General features: G+C 36.2%; 1 protein-coding gene across 1 annotated transcript; it reads left to right on the top strand.

The window, feature by feature from the left end:
- Positions 1-7240: 7240 nt before the first annotated feature.
- CCN1 (cellular communication network factor 1) lies at positions 7241-12441 on the top strand. Its single transcript, XM_044086025.1, has 5 exons — positions 7241-7489; positions 7781-7994; positions 8324-8668; positions 9056-9258; positions 11468-12441. Exons 1-5 carry the CDS (start codon positions 7436-7438, stop codon positions 11765-11767), a joined length of 1116 nt encoding a protein of 371 aa, XP_043941960.1. The 5' UTR covers positions 7241-7435; the 3' UTR covers positions 11768-12441.
- Positions 12442-23398: the final 10957 nt, after the last annotated feature.

The raw sequence follows: 23398 nt of genomic DNA, 5'->3' as shown, positions 1-23398 counted from the left end.
AATATGAAATTCTATCAGTACCAATTGAATGTGTACATTTTAAAAATGTGGTTGCACCATTAATAAAGGCAAGATTTCTGATTTGTTTATATATTTATATGTGTATGCAATTATGTAATTTATTTGCTGGTCATATTAACCATGGTAGGATACAAGCTGAATTTGAAGTTTCTAGACTACATTGTTGCTTTAAACAGGGTTGATATGTTAATTTATGAAGAAATAGGAAATGATGTCATCTGGGGGTTGTTACTATTGCTACCTTTTTTTTTTTTACATTTAAATGGCTATTGTTTTAACTTGTTTTGTCTGATGAAGTGTCTTGCTACATTTAACTAGGAGACAAAAGCGCTTACTTTTATATAATAAAGAAATTGGATTTATCGTTTGGTTACATGCTTTCTTGCCAGCCCTTTCAAGTGTGTTCTTTGAGTTTTGGTTTGTTTACACTTCGTGGCTACTAGTTTTTGATATGGAGTTGGAGTCTGACAGTGCTCTATCCATGGATAATTCCTAAGCAAGTGGGCATGAAAATGCAATGCTTGGGGATTTGACTGTGCTTATACAACAAGTAATGGGTCGAATTGACCGTTTGGAACAATCTACTCTATCCCAGATGTCTATCCTTGCTACACCTAGTGCTTCCATGTCTACATGTAGTATGGGAGTGCAAGGACCTATGATTAATAGAACGGAAGGTCAGGTGTTGCTTTATACTGCCTCTACACCATTTTTGAGAGTGGAGAGAAGGCCCAATGAGGTAAATGGGACTGCTTTTCCCGCTGTTATTGACAGTAATACTGGTTTTAATACACCTATGTTATCTGAGTGGTTAAAGAATGACGCTGTGCTTTTGAATAAAGTGAGAACTACTAGCACTAGTTTGCAAGGCAGGCTTAATGAATTAGATCGATATTTATTTAAAATTAAAGGGCTTCAAATGGACAACTTGTTTTTTAATGAATGTTTAAAGCAAAGAACAGTATCAAAAGATCTTTGCATGTAGCGTTTTCCTGCAGGACTAGTTTCTGGTTCTGATTTTCATAAAGACTTATTGAGACTGTTCGATAGATTTGGATTTGAATATATGCAAATGGTGATAGAAAATAATAATAAACTAACAGATTCTTTGAATGCTGAGGTTACATCATTAGATAAATTAATAATTCAGAATCCTACATTTTCGAACAACAAATCTGAATATTGCCGTATTTTTCGGATCATTGATGAACAAATGCTTACCATCAAGAATAAGAAAATTACAAAATTAGCCAGGGATGAAAAGGAGTATGCAGACAACATAGCTTACCCCCAACCCCCTTCGTCACAAGTTTGGCATCATACTAAAAGGAGTGATGACCAATATGTTAATGGGGCCAGAGCTGGTAATGATGTAACAGAGTTGGATAGTTTTGACAATGATTTTTTAGACGAGTGTCAATATCCTCCTCTAAGGCACTCAGAGCGCCTCATGAACCAGCAGAGACCCCAACAACAACAGAAGGGACAGTGCAACAATTTCCAAAGGGGGAAGGGGAGAAGGGAACAACAACAGAGGGGTGAACAGGAATGCTTGGTGGGGAAGATGAGTATGGTTACCTCTTTCGTCATGAATTTGGACATTATTGACAATGACAGAGGTCATACTCTACCCCCATTAATATTGAATTTCAATTCTGAAAAAGATTTTAAAGTATATAGTTATTCTGAATTGTGCCTTAATGTAACTATGTGTGACATTTTTGCAAAAAGGTTTTACATTTGTACCAGATAAATCTATGAACCTGGAGAACATTTTGATGGATTTGAAGCAGTATGTCAGAAAGTTGAATTTTAATATCATGTTCAATAATGCAAAATTGTTATCTGACCCATTTAAATTTCCAGCATTTTTAATCTGCCTATCCACCCTAAATTGTCATTGTTTGAAAGAGTTTGTGAGCTTGCCTTACGAGAGCTCAACAAAGTTAGTAAGAATTAGGTTGGTTTAAATAGAGTGTATGCTAACTTAAATCAAGATGAAGAATTCAAACTTGTTTTTTTAATTGAAAATAATGGTGTTAGGATTATGAAACCAGACAAGGGGGATGGAGTGGTTATTATGAATAAGACGGATTATAATAATAAGATGCTGGATATTCTGAATACTAATACCTACATCAAGAGTTCCCTGAACGAAATTAATGGAGCATATAGAAATATAAAGGGATATATTCGGGATATGTTTATAGACGGTTTGATATCTATCAATGAATTGCATTATTTGACTATAGAATATCCAGTAATTCCAACTATTTTTGGAGCCCCAAAAATCCACAAAGATATTCATCAACCACCGATGAGACCTATAGGGGATGCTCGGGGCTCCATAACTCATCCCTTGGCTAAATATTTAGATAAAACATTGAGCAAATATGTCTGGGATGAACTGAATACTTGTATAGATTCATGTTTTTTTTAAAAAACAATAGACACTATTGTATATAATGAAAATTATATATTTATTACAATTGATGTTATAAATTTATATAGTGTGATACCCCATGACATAGGTTTACAATGGTTTTGTGAGTACCTTTACAGGAAGGGCATTGAACAAGATAAAGTGAATTTATATGAGCAAATGAAGGACACTGTGTTAAAGAATAATTTTATTTTATTTGAAAAAGAATATTATTTGCAGAATTAAGGTATTGCAATGGGTTCAGCATGTGGTGGTCTTTATGCGAACATTGTAATGCTTGAATGGGAGAAACAATATCTGTTCTCATCACAATTTTTCTCATTCTGGAAAAGTTATGTCCATTATTTGGATGATATTTTTATTATGTGGGAAGGACCAAAGGACTTGATTGATAATTTCTTGCCTTTATTAATGGTACAACCACATTTTTAAAATTTACACATTCAATTGGTACTGAAAGCATTTCGTATTTGGACGTCATGCTGATGAAAGATAAAGCATCAGGAGGTTTTAAGGCTAAAATATATTGTAAGAACACATATTCAAACAGTTTTCTTCATTTTAACAGTTGCCACCCATTCCATCAGAAGTGGGCAGTCATTAAGGGGCAGTTTGTCCGGGCAGCCCGTATGACAACTGAATAGATTGCATTCTTAGAAGAATGTAATGTTTTAAAACAGATGTTCATTAAAAGATGTTATCCTATTATGTTGATTGATAAGGTTATGGAAGAAGTTATACATAAAAGACAGAGTGGTCATTTCGCCCCCATATTAAAAGGTAGAAGGATAGGGGGAAGTGAATTTGGTGAGAATGTAATAACTATGGATGTATCCCAGTTTAGTCCTGATAATCCCACAAATATACATATTGTAGAGAGAAATATAGACTATTCAAATAGCTTTTTAACTACTTTTAACAGGGATACTTATACTATTAGGAATATATTAAATAAAAACTGGGAATTTATATGTAATGATAAAGATATGGTTAACATTCTTGGTGAAGACCAAATTTGTGTATATAAGAAAGGTTACTGTTTGAAAAATATGTTTTACCATAACAAATGTAACCATAATAAGGTGTACATACACAAATGTAGGAGATGTAAGTTTTGTAATAATATTCTTGAAGTTTATATGGTAAAAATTAATGGTATGAATATCCAAATTCATGGTAAATATTCTTGTAATACTGAGAGAGTAGTTTATTGTGCATTATGCACTTCCTGCTCATGTTTTTACATAGGGAAAACTGAGCGTATGTTAAAGAAAAGAATAGGTGAACATCTAAGGGATATACATGATGGTCACGAGCATAATGCACTAATATTTTAATATGGTTTGATAAATGTGTCTATTAGGAGTATTTATTTATTTATTTATATGAATTTTATGAATTAGTGAATAATTATTGATTTATTTACTGATTTATTTATATATTTATATGTGTATGCAATTCTCTCATTTATTTGCTGGTCATATTAACCATGGTAGGATACAAGCTGAATTTGAAGTTTTTAGACTACATTGTTGCTTTATACAGGGTTGATATGTTAATTTATAAAAAAATAGTAAATTATGTCATCTGGGGGCTGTTACTATTGCTACCTTTTTTTATATTTAAATGGCTATTGTTTTAACTTGTTTTGTCTGATGAAGTCTCTTCCTACATTTAACTAGGAGATGAAAGCGCTTACTTTTATATAATAAAGGAGTTGGATTTATCATTTGGTTATGTGCTTTCCTGCCAGCCCTTTCCAGTGTGTTCCTTCCCTTTTAAAAAAAGATTACTGACATTAATTCCTTTATTGTTTAATTGGTAGGGTGTGTGTGTGTGCGTGTGCGTGTGCGTGTGCGTGTGCGTGTGTGTGTGTGTGTGTGTGTGTGTGTGTGTGTGTGTATATATATATATATATATATATATATATATATATATAGAGGTACTGTGTTGAGTTCGTTGTTTATCTGATGAAGTCTGATATTTGTTGGATGAAAATGCTGTGAATTTAATTTGTTTTGTGTTAATAAAATCTTTGGAGATTATTTAAGTTATGGGTGTGTTGTGCTGCTTCACATAATCCACTGTTTTTGGAGTTTGTACATTTTTGGACTAGTGCTCCCCTTTTTTATTCTTTGGTTTTTATATGAAACTATTGACAGAACGTGTGCCACATGCCCCTGAATCATAGTGATGAGTTCTATTCAACACTATTTCTTGGGAATTTGATTCAGTTTTCCAACATCTTCACTGTGAAGCACAAGCCTAGGTTGGTTGGCCATATGCTATTTGTCTAAAATACAACTTCAGATGGAGCCAGACAGCTGCAGCCTTAAAGCCAAATTCAACTTTCTTTGGGAGCAGGTCTCCTCCACAGCCGTAGACAGCTTCAGTGGTCTCCTGCAGCATCTGACCTTTGCATCATCTCATCCTAATAAAATAGCTGAGGCCAGGTGAATACTTAGGTCCATATCAGTTAGTTGAACTCACTAATCATAGAAAACCTGTTCGTTGGCCCCTTTTTGTTGAAATTACACATCAGCAAATGGACTTTTCATCAAAACGTTTCCCAGGGATAACCAACGTTAGGCCAACCTAGCAACTGTCAAAAAAAATTGTAACATTTAAAATCTACCCAGGTGGGGGGCTGTGCCCCACACTCACCCCATAACTAAATATACCAAGTTCAAGATCACACTACAGTGGGGAAAAGGGCAAATTCCAGATGGTGGCCTACCAGTGTTTATCCTTGGGAAAAGTTTCTATGAAAAATCCATTTGCTGAAGTATAACTTTGACAAAAAGGGATCGATGAATAGGTGTTTGATGATTAGGGAGTTCAACTAACTGAAGTAGACCCATGAATACCCACCCCATCTGTAAAATAAACCTGGGGTTTATGCAACCAGCCTATTCCATTTTAGTAACAAAAACTCAATAGAATTTAAGATGAAGCCTTTCCTTGCCTTACTGCATACGACAGTCCCTTGCTTATATTTTCATTTCTTCTTCTCCTCTCCAAATGCCAATACATTCTTCAGTGTTCAGGATTACTTAATCTCCATTACTTCAGATTTATGCAGAACATTCAGATTTTTGCTTCATATTTTTGGTCTAGTTTTCATAAATTTTGTGTTTTTTTCTGGCAAATCTTTGAGGACTGATGTCACTAAATAATAAGTTTGTAAGAGCAATAATCCCTTCATGATTTGGGTCTTTGCCCCTCGTTATTTTTGGCTTTGTCCATATTTTTTATGCTTAGAGGTTGAGAGACGTTTCCTTCTGTATTTTAACACTAAACAGATCTTCAGATCCAGATAACAACATACTTTATCATCTCATCTCATAGTGTGCTAGTTAGATCTTTGTATCACGGTAATGCCAGACTGAATCATCTCATAGCGAGACAAGCAGTAGTCTCATGTCATAGCGAATTCCCCAGTAACATATTTGATGATTTCCCTCTAAAAGGTAGGCAGAATGTCAGATTGTGGCAATGAGTAGAAGCAGCCTACAGATGATATACCTGGGCATCATTTAAAATAGTCGACCATATTTCCAGGGATCTAAAGGAGTGACCCTTATTGGCATCTGTCTACAAGTCTGCATCTGACTAATCCTTGTGGACTGATCGCAGTGGTCAGTGAGACAAGAAAGTCAGATGTTTCCCTCTGGAGAATCACTATGAAGTAAAGGAGAATGCTGTTCCAGTGCATGCTTACACACACACACACACACACACACACACACACACACACACACACACACGCGCGCGCGCGCGCACACGCGCACACTCGCACACGTGCACAAAGACACATGCATGAACAACTAAATGTGTGCAGACCCCATGCTCATGATGAGTAAAGACCTAGTTTGACAATACTACACAAACTCTTCAGGGTTCAGATGGTGCTTCCAAAGTCAGTACAGATGCACCTGTCTGTATTTCACATAAGGCAAAGTAAGCAGAATTTTAAAGCTCCTCGGTTCTGTATTCATTGTATATGTGTACTTATAATAGCTGATCAAGATGGCAGAGTTTGTTAGAGACATGTAGTCATAGTGGCAACAGCAGAAGTCACCATAATGCTAGACAATACAGTGTAGAGTGACACCATTTACAAGGTGTATCATGGCAATGTTGTGGGAGACTGATCACTACAAGCTGACAGCTTAACAACTTTGTCTAATGTCTGTACTTTAGGGTATCTACAGAATACAGAGTAAACTCCAATACAGTATGTCTGAGTAGAAAAACAATGCACAAAGGTTATTCTATACTCTGGCATTCCATAATTTTTGAAGTATGTTAAAATAAGTTGTGTTCACATCATTTGTTTCAAGTGATATTCAGTTCTTCTTGTTTATTGGTATTAACATTGTGGTTACCAACAGCTTTGTGCAACATTTACTTGCCTGTAATTCAATGAAGCTAAATGTGACACTGACACTACAGATCAGGTTCTTTATTCATACAATGGTTATTTTGAATGAGAAATAAATAAACAGTTTAGCTTATCAAAACACACCATCGCACTACATTTCAGGTTCATGATATTTTTAAATGTCAAGAGGCTACTACAGATCTTAGCCCTGCAATCCGTTCTCCAGGATTTCCATGTTACAGCACCACTGCTCAGAAGTTTGCAGACAGTGTTACTAATTAGGTATGGTGCACATGCCAAAGCCTCCCAGAAGGATTGCCTGGGAGAGATGTAGAAGGGGGCCGGGTCTAGCAGCAAGGCTTTACACTATATAAGAAAGAGCTCTGAGCTGCTTCCACACTCTGCGCTTCTTAGTACTATTTGGAAGACTAGAAGGCCTGGGGAAATTACTGGGACTCTAAACCAGTCAGCGAAGAAAAGAGTCAGCTGCTCAGATTTAGAAATATATAACTTCTAAAGGAGTTACACGAACTGCAGGCATTTACAAAGTTGGCGTCTCTCACTTGCAAAGACAGTTTAAGAGTACAATGATAATGACTTCTTTCTGCTTTCTACTTGCATTCCTTGGATACTTCCATATGGTAAGGCAACTTGTCTATCTGTGGTTTTTGAGACTTTTCTGTTCACTAACTGGTCTGCTAAAATGTATGTTTTTTCATTGTCTTAAGCAGTGTACAGGTTCTGAATTAAACTTAAGGGAAATATATTTAATAAACAAATATCTATTTTATTATGTGTATCTCATGATAAAGTGTTAGTATTTTAGGCAAAAAAGTATAAATGACAGAAAAAATGAAGTTATATATAACTTGTTAAAGTCTTACTTATTTCATTTATTTAGTGGCATTTTTTCTCTTATTATGTTTTTATAGGCAATATCTAGTTGTCCTTCAGAATGCCGATGTGCACAAGAAACTCCTAGATGTCCTATCGGTGTAAATTTGGTTTTGGATGGTTGTGGGTGTTGCAAAATGTGTGCTAGACAATTAAATGAAGATTGCAGTAAAATGGAGCCCTGCGATCACGCAAAAGGTCTGGAATGTAACTTCGGTGCCAGCTTTAGGTCTGTCCGGGGGATCTGCAGAGGTAAGATGCTGAATTGTTAAGAATCTTCTGAAAATGATTGCTTTGTTATTTAGACTCTTTTAAGCCATGTATGGTTCTGCCTGGCTGATCTTAACTTGGCAGCAAAGTGCATGAGTTCAGCAATATGGAATGTAATTCAGACTGTCTGGGGTAAACTAAAAGTACATAAGGAAAAGTGATTTTCTAGTATCTTACTGTTAAGTTCTGCTGTTCTGTACAGTTTGGGAAACTTCATTTAAAGTCCACAAGTCCTTAGAATGATGTTTTAATATTAATGTAAAAGGAGACTTTTTACTTCATTTATTTATCCATTTATTTATTTATTTTAGCAAAATCAGAAGGACAGCCTTGTGAGTATAACAGCAGAATCTATCAAAATGGTGAAAGCTTCCAGCCAAATTGTAAACACCAGTGCACTTGTATTGATGGGGCATTAGGATGCCTTCCACTATGCCCCCAAGAACTGCATTTACCTAATTTGGGCTGTCCAAACCCAAGGCTGATAAAAGTCCCTGGCCAGTGCTGTGAAGAATGGGTCTGTGATGAAAGAAAGGATCGTATAGATTTGTTGGAAACCATGCTAAAGAAAGAATTTGATTACGATTCCAAAGAAGATGAACTGACTAATAGAAATGAACTGATTAGAACAACAGATGGATTGAAAATGCTACCTGGTAAGTTATGTCTGGGTTTTTTTTCTTATTCTTCTTCTTTGGCTCTTCTTTGTTTGCTTTTTTTGTTAGACAAAGGCAAGAAATATCTGAATAACTAAATAAAACACTATATTTTTTGCAAGTGTGTGTGTGTGTGTGTGTGTGTGTGTGTGTGTGTGTGTGTGCGCGCGTGTGTGTGTGTGTGTGTGTGTGTGTGTGTGTGGGGGGCGCGCGCACGCGTACACACACACACACGCACACACACGCACACACACACACACACACACACACACACACACACACACACACACACACTGCAAAAAACAAATACCAGATGTAATTGAAATACAGTGCACTGTTTCATAATATGAAACTAATAAATTAACAAAATGCCTTCTTACTTAACAGCTTACAGAGTCCAAACTGAGGATCACTGGTCTGAGATTCCTAAGTGCATTGTTCAGACAACATCGTGGTCTCAATGCAGTAAAACTTGTGGAACTGGTATTTCAACCAGAGTAACCAATGACAATCCTGACTGCAAGCTAATTAAAGAAACAAGAATCTGTGAAGTTCGACCATGTGGGCAGATGTCATATTCTCCATCAAAGGTAAGAAACACCACTAAACTTCTAAACTTTAAAACTTAAGCTGAGTTAAAGATGTGATTTCTTTTCTTTTCTGGTGGTATGAAAGCCTAATCAGGATGCAGATGTGTTATGTAAAGACAGCTCTGAGGTATTTCAGACATTGACCTTTTAGCTCCCTAAGTTGCCCATCATACCCTGTCCAGCATGTTTTATTTCATTTCATTAACTGAGATGTGTCAAAGACCCACTACAGGCTACAAGGTATGTGATCCAAAACATGAGAACTGTTTTTGTGGGTTAGTGTAGGCAGAAAACCTATAACCCATGTTTCTGGAAAGGTAACAAAGAGCACCAGAAGCTCCATCTCGAAACATACCAACACTACCCATAAAGTACGTGGAAACCAGGATTGAACCATAACCCTGTATCAGAAGTAGCAGCTGTAGTTATCATGCTACTGTGCCACCCAAGTATCTTTTATTTTTATTAAATTAAGGATGTAGAAGAGCTTTAAAAGTTTGGAAATATTGCAATACTTTTATTCTGGTGAAAGGAAGTCATTACCCAGCTTTGATTGTTGCCAGGTCTTTCCCAACTAAGATCATCTTTTACAAGTTAATTTGAGATAGTCACATAATTCTCTCACTGCAATAGATCAGGTTAAAAACAGTTATGCTTTGGTTTAAAAGTTCAGACTCGTTTACAGACAAAATACAAGAACTGGGAGGACAGCTAAGAAGTGTCTGGCCCCTGTCTTCTGTCACTTCCTCAGTTAGCAGTAATGTTTTACTGACTACACATACTACTGCTTTCTTGCACTTGTGTATTCTTTTTTATTTTTATTTCTTTGTATATCTAATATTCTTTCTTTAGAATACCATGGTTTCTCGTATCACTTTACTTTTTAATTGCTTTTGTGATGAAGCTGAGGAAATCTAATGCACCAACATTCTCAAATTGTCAAGACTTTCAGTGCATCCCAGTCTGAATAGACATCATTAGGCCAAGCATTGTTCTTGTTCAAATAAACCAACTCCCGCTAATAAGTAAAAAAGAAAAGACTACAAGCAGTACTGCCAATGATGTACAGGCCTAGTGGTTTACAACTTATTTACACTCTGACCTCCAGAACAACAAATATTTATGTACTGACCTCATAAAGAAGCACCACGAGGGCTTTATTTCCCCCAAACCCTACCCCACCCTTTTGGCACCCTTGGTGTCTCATATATCCTTAAATAACATCTTTCAGAACAAAATGCTATGGGTATACGTCAACAGGTGTTCACCATCCACATTATGCTGAAGTCTTGTAAGCATGAACTACACTAAAGTGAACATACCCATAATGCTTTGCTGTGTGACTACAAGTAGTGCTGCTGAACAATACACGGCCTGGTTACTCTTAATATAACATCTGTTTTCTACTTACTGCTTTCAGTTCTGTACAAGTGCCATGTGTGTGTCTGAGTGCATGTGCCTGTGTGTGTGTGTGTGTGTGTGTGTGTGTGTGTGTGTGTGTGTGTGTGTGTGTGCATGTGCATGTGTGCGTGTGTGTGCGGAATAATGCTAAAAATGTATAAAGTGGCAGTCAATAAACTGGTGTATTTGCAATTCACTGAGTCAGTAATGAAAGAAAATGGTTTTGACGCAAGAATAAACTTACAGAGGCTACAGAAATCTGAAATATGATAGCCAGTCACTCATAACCTGTGCATTGGGTTACCACCTGTCCTACTTTAGGAGGGATAGTCCCTCTTTGGGCAGTTGTGTCCTGACAAAAATTTAAAAATGGCAAATGTCCTGAGATTTTAGGACAAAATTATTTCCTATATTTTATGTAATAGTTGCATAAAACAGTTATTCTGTATCTAAAATACCTAAATGTTATAAGAAACAGAATAAGCAACTAAAATGTTACAAGAATAAGCTTTTATTTAGGCAAAAAAGTTAAGTTCTATCCTTTATACTGACCGTGGGTATGTGTTGGCCTGTAAAATCTGATGTTTGTACTGAAAATGTCCCACTTTGGCCATTTGAAAAGGTGGCAACCTTACTGTGCATTGTATGTCGTTTTACTACGGGGTAGCTGCAGTTCATGGTTTTATATCCTGAGGAAACTTGAGATTTTTTTCTCTAACTTGAAGGAGACTGTGTATAGTTCTTAGAGTATCTTTTTGATAATATACATCCAGTAAATAAAGTACTTTATTAATTTTTATTGTTGCAGAAAGGAAAGAAGTGCACAAAAGCTAAAAAGTCAAAGGAAGCAGTGAAATTTAAATATGCAGGATGTACCAGCATAAAGCACTACCGGCCTAAATACTGCGGAACCTGTGTTGATGACAGATGCTGCACACCTCAGCAGAGTAGAACTGTCAAGGTCCGATTCCAATGTGAGGATGGAGAAACCTTCACAAAGAATGTAATGATGATTCATTCCTGCAGATGTCACTACAATTGCCCTCATTCGAATGATGCCTATCCTTTCTACAAGCTAAATAATGACATTCACACATTTTCAGACTGATCTGAGTGTGAAGGCTATGCTAAAACAGAAATTGCAAGCAAAGATGGAAAGATTTTGGTGTACAATGTCCTTTAAATTACAGCAACTCAGCTGAAGTGCAGAGGGCAATGTGGAATTGAACATTAACACAACAGTGTTTATAAAATCATTATTAAAAGCTTCATAATACTGGAGTGAAATTATATAATAGCTTCTTATGGGAGCTCAACTTTTATAATATATTGTCTTCTGTTTGTATTACAGAATGGCTGTTAGAAAACTTAGCCATCTATGCTTTGAAGTTGTGAACTTTACCATATGAGCTTCTGCTTTGTACATTTTATATTTGTTACAACTTGTAAATCTGAAGTATGTGTTTGTTTTAAGATATCACCATGGACAAAAATATGCAGTAAAAACTCTCTTCTGGCTCTTTCAGTATCTACCAGATTTGCTAGAAGTCATGTTCCCTCATTGTATGGACACATTTGAAGTGTTCATATGTGGCAGCTAGAATTTGCCAGCTATTGTGTAACTGCAAACAGAATCAGTTGTTTTATAACTGAGTGTTTATTTATGAAATGTAGCTTTTTATGTGAAAATGAAGTGTAATACTGGAATAAATTGTTAAATGCTAATTTTATACTGTATGAATAAAATAATATTTATTTGATATCAATAAATGATATTTATGACCCCCTAGCTTTATTTACATATATCTTATTTTGAAAGTATTTTGTTTCCTCAACTCAGAGCTATAAACATTCACATTAAATGTATAAGCCATAGAAACATATTCTGGATATCAAACAAGATTGTTTTACACTGCAGGAACTGTACTTGAGTTTGTCTTTCATAATATTTGCATTCAAGACATTATTAGTTTTGCAGACTTAATATGGTGTAGCTTTACATGTCAGATTTTAAGATATGTTATATCCTATTCTACCTTTTGTGCAAAATAAAAGAGTGAGAGCATCTGTAGATAAAAACAATACAACAGTCAAGTAACTGAACTTCTTTCTTGTTAGGTACACTGCAACAGTTTCAAGAAAAACCTGTACCTGCAGTTCATATTATACCTTTGCACATGACATTTTTTGAATTTATTTTTATCTTTCAAGACATCCTGGTATAGATAGACACATTCTGATATCACTGTTCTGCCTTCTCAGTGCGACGCTTAAAAAGGTAGCATTTCTCCACATGTGTGATTTTTAATGGTATTGCTGTGTATTACATTTGATGAGTTAACATTACCTTTACTATTCCTTTAAAGTGTTTGCACTCTGGTATATCCTTCCTGAGTATAAAATACAAGGAAACAATCTTAAAGACTTTTGTTTTGAAAAAGAAAATACATCTATTTACACATAAAAGGTAGTTTATACATCCAACATCTGTAAAGAAAAGCTCTCTGCAGTAAATAACTTCTGAAGGAAGAGAAAATGCATTATAATGTATGCTATAGTTAAATTTGCCTTAACAAAGAGGAATGAATGGATGTGCCAAACTGGTTAACCTTTACATAATATCAGATACTTTCAACAGTTTGCATGCATGTGTGGTTGAGGAATTCTGGGCAAAAGAATGCCTGTTGGAGTCTGCAGGAGGCATTTTCCTTTCACTGAATGAAATGAAGCAATGTCTGGTGTTGAGCCTAATAACCTAGTGATTAAAAGCAAACCTGCTGGTAAGTGCAGAACTATGCCAGGAATTCCAAGTGTTTCTGCAGCAGGCTGAAGAAAAGGCTCAGCAAAAGTACCCCACATAATTAAACTTTATATCTTTAGGACTTTTCAAATAAAGTCTGTCTATGCAGGAGGTTAAAGGCTAGATGCTTGGCATACTTAAAGATAATTTACTTTTTTAATATGTTTAAGTATAGCTGCATAAATTTCTGCTTAGAGTCATCTGTAAAACATGCCATGCACATTTTCCCTGTTAGTGATTCAAATATTTAGGAGGTAAAGACCTTGAACTATCTTCTGTTTCTTGTCTGTCCCCACCCCCACCTCAGATTTCAATACTTGGACTGAGAGCCTGCAATCCACATTCCTTGAGAATTGCACAGATTTCCTCTAAGATATAAACTGTAATTAACATGTTAAAATATTAGCTTCATCAAAGGCAGACATGCCATTGGCATCTTCACATGTTAACTTATGTCTTATTTTAACATAAAGGTCCATTTTAGTGCTATTCATGGTTAAAACACGATTCATGTCCAGTTTCTCTATCAAAGACTACAGCAATGCTACGATCCCATTTAGTTTAAAATAAAATACATTAGGATTATTTAGATTTTTTTTTGTTTTATCTTTATTTCTGAGTTTTTATTTTTCCTAAAGAGAAAAGCTCCCTTGAACAAATGATGTAACTTAATTATTTTTTTTCTGACTCGCCCTCTTAACAAAAGTGCACCAGTGCTGTTTTCCTTGTTGTTTTACCATCCCTGCTACAGTGAGGCCTGATGGTGAATAATTACAACTATTCAGGCTTCCTGAACAATGAGAAACTCCAAGAATGTGCAGAAGTGCATTCCTTTCAGTTTCACCAACATCGTAACTATTTATGCAGTCATAGGAGGAGGAGCAGTGCTAAGGTGTGAAACCTATCACATCTGTGAGAAGTAAAACCAAGCATAACACCTGACAGTTATCAAATTTCAATTACAGAAAACAATCTCAAATTATGTATTAACTGGATACTTGGTAGTGCTTTAGGTTAGGATTATGACTTGATCTAAAAATATAAGGGCATGAGTCATGACCCCTTAAAGACTAGATCTTTGACATATTGGTTTATTAGAGTTCTTATATAACAAGACTGCTGAATTTGGTTGACCTGACCTCTGAATTACCTTCTCTCTATTTGGTTTTACTTTTTATAGATTCAATTAGGTATACAGATACTTGTATCACTAGATTAAGAATGTTGGGGTCTATGTTAAAAGTTCACATCTTCAGTAACTGAAAATGGTCGTTAATTGAATTTTAGAAACTTTAATAGTAAGTCAGTGCGCAATACTATGATATAAGTTAAAAGATGGCTCATTATTAGGAGTGCCCCTTCAATTATAATGTCACTATAAGTAATGTACTCAGATTAATGACCTTCAAAGGCTTCATAAAGCAAGTAATTTTCCTGAGAAGAAACACATCTGCATTAAAACTAAAGAATTTGTTTTCTACAAGCAGAGTAGGATTAGAAAGAAGTGAAGTACTGTTATTTATATCTACAATACTTTTTGTGTATATTCTGCTAATTAGAAAATACTGCACCACGTGGTGTTATAAAAGACAGTACTATGGCCTGCAGCTGAAATATTTAGGTCTAATCCTTGTGAGTTAGAGTTTCACTTACTTACTGTCTCTGCAGGGGGCATTACATTTGGCAAGAAGAGTGGTGGTTCCTGCTCTAAGGTCAGTCCTTTGTGACATCAGAGTATGTGAGTTCTCCACAGTCATAATGATGTCATATATACTAACTGTGCATAGTGTAACCCATTTCAGCAAGGGGTACTCTGATACATCACTAAGCATATGGTTAACAGTTACTAAACATGCATCCTGCTAGCCCAGGGAAGAGAATGATATAACTTATGAAACCCAGCCTAAGCAGCAAAGTGCAGGTGCCTGCATAGCCATCCCCTAGCCTCTGATTCGCAGGTGCAGTTGTAAGCATAGCCATCCCTAGCCTCTTATTCTCAGGTACAGATGTGTGCATGGTCATCCCTAGCCTCTCTTTCTCAGGTACAGGTGTATGCATGGTCATCCCTAACCTCTGATTCTTATATGCAGGTGAATGCATAGCCATCCTCAGACTTTGATTTTTAGGTGCTGGCACATTCTTGATGATCCCTAAACTCTGATTCTTAGGTGTAGATGAAACTATAGAATTCCCCAGCCTCTGCTTCTCGAGTGTAGGTGCACCCATAGCCATTTGATTCTCAGGTGTAGGTGCATGCATAGCCATCCTTAGCCTCTGATTCTAAGGTACAGGTACATTCATGACAATCCATAGCTTCTGATTTTCAGATGCAGGTGTGTGCATGGCAATCCCTTACCTCTGATTATCTGCTTTGTTCTCGGAATGGCCTACCAAAGGCTTGTGTTCTTTTAGCAGAGCTACTCTGTATAGATTGTGGTTTATCATACTCACATCTTAGTCTCTGCCTCTCATACTCAGCACCTCACATCAGATGTAAGCATTTGTAAAGCAGACCTGCTTTCCTTACATGCCAAGCAGTGTCCTTCACCTGTTACTCGCTGGTCCCTAGATGAATGCATACATTTTGTCATCACATCACAACCCTGCTTCTAGATCACTAATCTCATGCAAAACATGCTTTTTTTTCCTTTCATGGCACCGGTTTTAGTACTGTCAACATTAAGAAAAGTGCAGACTTGCCAACTGCCCAAGCCTTTAAAAGGTACAAAGGTAGCAGCCAAACCATCACCTGAACACCTTTGGGAGCACTGATTGAGAAAAACAGAATCTAGAACCTCCTGCACTCAGATAAATTATGGGGCAGTAGACTTTACAGTAGAGTGACCATGTCTGCTTGGCAGCACAGACGATATGTGTATTCTACAGTATAATATGCATAGATTACACAGGTGTCACTCTGTATGTGGACCATCAGTCAATGCATAATAAGAGAGCCTTTAAAGTTCCTGAATGTAGTGCACAACACCAGCATTTAAAATGAAGAAGTCTTGTGTTAACTGGGTGCACAAATAAGATACTAAATACTGAGCATTCACCATTTTTATATTCTTTCAGGGATGTCTGGGCTCATATGACCTTTTACTGACCCTTATATGTGCTTATTTATTTTGTATTTGCTGACCAGGTGGTTACTCTGCAGAGAAGATCCATTTTAGGAGGAAAAGTCATGAGCATATCTTCACATACAATGGCAGGTATATACCTAACATCAGGTAAATTGATGAACATGTGTACAAGCATATAGTACTGCTAAGCAGTGCAAGCAGTTTGTCTGCTACATGAAACAATATGCAGAAGGTTGGACTAAAAAAGACAGACAAAGAAGTGATGCATGGCAAAAGGAGGCAGAGTAATGGCCTTTTAAGTACTTTTAATAGTGTGAGCCATCTCAGACAAACATATGTTCACAAACAATCTTCTTATATCATAACAACATTTAAAACTATTAACCTGATTGGTTCGTTACTTAATTGAATTAATTAAAAATGACTGTGTTAAAGTTTTTTTTCTTTTTTTCTCTAAAAGAGCATCAAAATAATGATGTGACAGTATTACAAAATGCCAGAAAAAACACGGCAATTCAAAAGCACGCAAAACAATTCAGTTGAAGCTATTTTAGATACATTAGATTTTTATATATACACATCAAATATGTACATACATAGATCACCTTCTGATTCCTCTTGGTATAAATACACATATTCATACATACATATAAAAAGTAAACTAAATAACAAACACAAAAAGTAATTTAAAATCGAACTTCAACAAAAATAATTGAGACACAACTTTCATAACTTTTATATATAAAAAACAACTGAGACATAGCTTCAACTGAATTGTTTTGCGTGCTTTTGAATTGTCGTGTTTTTTCTGGCATTTTGTAATACTGTCACTGTCTGATGAAGGTGGAGAGATTGCTCTCTACCGAAAGTGCTTACTCTTAATAAACCTTTGTAATTTTGCAGAATTGTTGTCCAGTCTGCCGGCTTCACTCGTTATGGCCATCTTGTGTTTTTCAACAGTTTCTACTTTTTGTGTGAGCCATCTCTCTTCTCTCTCTGTTTCCCACTCACCTTTGCTGAACCTCTTCCATGCCTTTCTCACTATCTCACATGCTGGTAATGTATTCCATTGCTCAACAACCATCTCCTTGAAGAAATACTCAGAAGGTGCAGAACAGATGGCCCCCTACAATCTGTTACCTATGCCCTTACTTCCATCTATTCTTCCTGTTCTCAACAGCACCTTCACGTCTTTTAAAATGTGATCTTGTAAACTGCATCATATTTCCCTGTCCCTTCTTGTCTCAAGTGATAAATGCCTCATTCCCTGGGATTTTTAAAGATGTCTTTAGCCACTGCTGCCACACACCCTTCTGATGGCTCTGCCCCAAATTCATTCTAACAGCCTGATGTCCTTGTCTTTGTATGACTTCTACAACAACAACAGTAATTATCTGTAACTTTGGTTTTCAATATCAAATGATCATGACAAACTAACAAAATCTACAGAGTGCATTGAGCAAATTCTGTACATTTGTGCTCCATACAGCATTGACAGCAATCACATCATTGTATAACTTTGGAACAAGAGGTGGGTACCCTTCCCCAGTATACGGATTATTAAAACAAAGTCATTATCCGTTACTGGCCAGGTCATTTTACCTCTTTGTCCATTAGTCCATCTTGCCCCTTGTTATTCCCTGCTTTGTGCTACAGTGTAGCATCAAGACTTCTTTGTATTTGGCCCAAACAATGGAACTTATCAATGAGAGTGTGAATAATTCACAAATGTTTTGCTGCAAACCAACTTAATGATCAAATTGTAATTGTGCAGCAAATGTGACTTGGAAAGATATAAGGTCCTCCTACAGTCATTATAAAGGAACAGCTGTATTTACTACTTGTGGTATATCAGGTATGGCCTTGCAGGCACTGAATGATATTGGAAAGAAAAGGAAAGGAAAGCAGGGACCCTTGTGTGATAACTGAACTCAGGATCCTCTGCACTGTGTGTGATCGCCACTTGTTGGTCCAGAGTCCAGGATTCAACCCCCCCCCCCGAACTCATAAAAGGGATAGTGTATTCCTTTCTAGTTTTCTTACATTTTCAGTATTTTTAAACTTGTAACTGGCTGTAGCTGATAAACAGCTCTTGTGATCTGGCCCACTCACCTAAATAAGGAACCATGTTTAACACTTGAAGAGGTATAAGAACAGGAGATCTGTACACATAGTATACCAATATCAGTTTGATGAAACAGGAGAGCAGATATTTTTGAAAGAAGGGTATCTGACCTATGCTTTTAGTGGAAACAATGATGTGTGTGTGTGTGTGTGTGTGTGTGTGTGTGTGTGTGTGTGTGTGTGTGCGCGCGCGTGTGTGTGTGTGTGTGTTGTTTGAGGACAATTTTCTTAAATAATTTATCCAGATGGTATAGTTGTGATATAGCTCTACACTTCTCTAAATTGTAAGGGTCAACATATTTGTGGAGAAGGATGACCCTTCTTTCTCCCAGGCATCAGAGGTGGCACCAGCAGTAATGCCTCCATGAAAGAGAGCTGGAGTGCATTTAGTAATAACATCTACAACTATCCAAAGGAAAGTCATATGCACATGGGAAGCCTTTAGGGGAAGATTTCAGAAAAGCTTTACCTTTTTCTTTTAGAAAGATAGTTTCAGGTGAAAGGGAGCATAGTGATTCAGTGCTGTTTGAGTCAATTGTTGATAAGGGAGACAATACTAGAAGGTTAATTAGGGCATTATCAATAAAAAGCTGTTGTGCTATTTAACAATTGTAACATTGGATACAAAATGGAGCAGCTGCGGTATGTGCACTGATTCCTGCATGCATTTTATAAGGCATTTATTCCCTCCCCAAGGGGTTTTGCGTATCTAAGAGAGAAGTAAAGGCATATGAAACATCTTGAGTTGGCTTCTTCATACCATGTTTGCATTAACTCAGAAGCATCTATATCAGAAGTAGAAACATTACTAAATTCATCAGTCTGTCCATCTACGTCAAGCTGTCAATTATTTGTCTATTTATATGTCTGTCTATGCATCTATATATCCACTTATTTATCTGTCTTTCACAAACATCTTTCTATATGAGAAGTAAATATATTAGGTTTGGAGTGTGATTTATGAAATTGTTTGTAATGACTGTAAGAGTAAGGAAACATTTCAAGATGAACAAAGATGCCATGAGTCACAAAACCATATTCCACAATATAAACAAACTATTTCATCAGGAAAGCTTTAATTAGTGTATCTGCTGTAGATGTGATAACTTGGTTTTAATATTCAGTTGACTGAGTGAGCTGACCAACAAGAAGTTCTGCTGAAGTTGTTCTGCCTGGTGCATTAGTCTCTGTCAAGCAACATACAAAGTATTCATCCATGTTCATCCGCACAAGTTTATCTTGGTAATTCATTCTCAGAGTTTTCCTTGTCACATCTGGTCACCAGTCCCTTTATATCTAGTACCTTAAAAGGAAATTGGTCCACGAGGATCTCACCTACATTTTAATTGTATTATCTCCCCTATAGTCCACTTCCCAGGTTTAAATGATCACTTCTCTATGTACTGTGCTTTCATAAAAAAGGGAAAGAGAGAGAGATAGATAACTCCTTGCTAGCCACAATCATTTGTGTTTACTGACCAGTGGCTAATTTTGTCCCACACTAATCCAAATTATACTGAGGAACACTTTCTGAGCATCTTATAACCACTACAAAAATAAATGTTTTTTTATAAAAATGAAGAGTTAGGAACAGCCCCTTGTCACTGGTCTTCTTGAACTAAGCATAGCCTTTTAATGTTGAGAAGATTTGATGAACCTGTAATAGAATCTCCAATTTGAAAAGCCAGCTTATAAAAGCATTTACAAAGATATAAGTCTTGCCAGCCAGACCATAATTTTAGAACCCTATCAGTTCTGGAAACAGCTGAATGATCATATACAAAGGACCACAAACATCAACCCTATCTCATTTCAGTTTAATGGATTTCTAGCATAAACACTGATATTATAGCCAGTGTGTTTCTTGTCATCGTCAGATCACCCCCTCCCCTCTATCAACCTACTTAACACATTTTAAGTCAAAAATTTCCTTTGCTCTCAAACTATCCCTTTACTTTCAGGACATCTCCGTTAAATAGATTCTTAAGTGCATCCATTTCTATGGAAAGCCTAACAGGCTCTTTCCAAAATTCATTAAATCATGTGGTAACCTTCTCTTTAAGACACCCCTGAGAATCAGAAAAAAAAATTACTGCTAGTGGTGTAAAAAGGGACTTTTCTGTGATACAGAAAACTGTGATTCAGAGACATGTCTGCTACAATGAAGAAATACCTCACTTTTAGCTAATTTGCCTGTGGTAGCTCCAACTGGTAGCCCATCCATCATACTAAAATAGGTACCCCTCATATTCACTCTCCCACATACATGCTTATATTCAAACACACACACACACACACACACACACACACACACACACACACACACACACACACACACACACACACACACACACACATGCACACACATTCATACACTATCATGCCGTTTACCTGTCCTGGGTTGACAGAACGTCACTGGTGTACCTCCTTATTTTTTTCTCTGTCTCTTGTACATCACAGAAGATTGCAGTCAGTCAAAAATGCCAAATATTACAGCCATTCTTCTTACTATGTGAAAAGTGCATTGTGATATTGCCTTATTCTGTTTTTACATGGGTTCAAGAGATAGTTTCAATCTTCTCCCAGGTGTCTTGTAGTGTTCTTCTTGGCTTTGTGTTGAAGTGTTCACCACATGACCCACCCCCAACCCTCTCAACTGTCCTGATTTATAGACTAGTCCTTCTGGTGCTTGCTGTACATACTCAGTCCTTCATAACTCGTGGACCATGTTAATTAAAGCATATTGCCAAACATTAGGGTTTAACAATTCTTATTATGTAAAAAAAATAATAAAATACTGGCACCAGCTTGCGCTAGCTAGTTAGTTAGTGAAATGGGTTTAGACTTCTGCTTGCTGTGACAAGGATGCAGAGTTCAACCCTTATTTCCCCTTTTACTTTAATTTTTTCCCCCAACTTTTATAGTAATATGCAAAGACTATTCCCTGAGGCATAGAGCTAAGCTGTTACTTAACAGTATAAAGGGTACAGGGATTTCTATTTTATATCAAGAGTTATCCCTGCTATCTTGTGTTCTTCCCTGCCCGTGTATTCATGATGCAAAACATTCTCCTAATATATTTTAGGTGTCTTTAAGGCATAATAACACTAGTTATTCCTGGTGTCTAGAGTCGTCCCTAGCCCATATCTTTCATGCTGCAAAAGTTTATTGTTATATATTTTAAATGTCTTAAAAAGTGTGATAAAAAGAGAGTATTCCTAGTGTTCAGTTTCTCACTGCCGCAAATGTTACAGGTTTTGGTCATTAGTGTCAGTGAATGTGGAGGTATGACAGCCACCCCCACATACAAACATTCATACATATACATATACACACACACACACACACACACACACATATAAAAATATATATATATACATATATATATATATATATATATATATATATATGCATATATATATATATATATATATATATATATATATATATGTGTGTGTGTGTGTGTGTGTGTGTGTGTGTGTGTGTGTGTGTGTGTGTGTATGTATGTATGTATACACAAATATATAAAGATATATATATATATATATATATATATATATATATATATATATATATATATATATATGTATAGACAAATATATACGGATATATATATATATATATATATATATATATATATATATATATAGATAGAGATAGATATCATCATTGCTATCATCACATCCTTTTTTCCCATTTTTTCTACATGGGGTCGGGGTATCATGTTAACTTTCACCAACTCTCTGGATTCAGTGCCACACTCCTGCCTTCTTCTACACTCATGCCTGACTGTCGCAGATCTTCTTTCACACAATCCATCCACCTCTTTGCTGGATGTCCTCGCTTCCTCTTACCTTCTTCCTGTCTGTCCCAAATCTTCCTCACTAGATTGTCTTCTGCTTTTCTGCACATGTGCTCAATCCACTATAGTCTGTTCTCTTTAATCTTTTCTGCAATTGGAGCTACTTTCGTTTCTGCTTTTATGTCCTCATTTTTTCATCTGTCCCACAGTGTACATCCTACCACCCTTCTCAGGCACTTCATTTCCATCACCTCTAGCTTCTTCAAATGTTCTGCCTTTATTGCCCAAGTTTCTGTACCATACATTAGTACTGCTCGCACCACTGTCTTGTACACCTTACTTTTCAGCTTCTTTGGTATTCTTCTGTCATAGACTACACCTGACCCTCTATGCCAGTTGATTGCAACTCCTTTGATTCTAGCTTTGACTTCTTCATTCAGACTTCCCTTCTTCTCAACCGCCCCAACCAGATACTTGAAGCTATTTACCTGTTCCACTATCTTCCCTTCTCTCTCTCTTCTCAGCTTCTTCTGATTTTATTTATATTTACATTTGTTAACTAGGTTAGTCTGTCTGGGTTCTTAAAAGCCCTTTTTCAGCACAGATCCGAGGAGAAAAGCTCCCCCAAAAAAAAAAAAAAAATTTAAGTAAACAAATAGTAAGAACAAAGATAAACATAGATCACATTTTAAGTATACATACTTCTGAAGTAATTACATAACATGCAATAAAGGAATATATAGACTGGATAGAAATACAATACAATACATATATGGAAATGTTCACGTAGTATGGCAAGAAACTAAGCAGAAATATGGTAAGACTAAGGTCAATACATTGCTGAACCAAGGTACTAGGCATGAAGTAAATATACAGATAAAGTTGTGTGAACTTTGGAAGTTAATAAATAAATTAAAGAACAGTAAT

This window comes from Protopterus annectens, chromosome 10.part0, assembly GCF_019279795.1.
Source record: "Protopterus annectens isolate FY-2018-M chromosome 10.part0, PAN1.0, whole genome shotgun sequence".
Taxonomy (NCBI): Eukaryota; Metazoa; Chordata; order Ceratodontiformes; family Protopteridae; genus Protopterus; species Protopterus annectens.
This window is presented reverse-complemented; position numbering and strand designations above follow the sequence as displayed.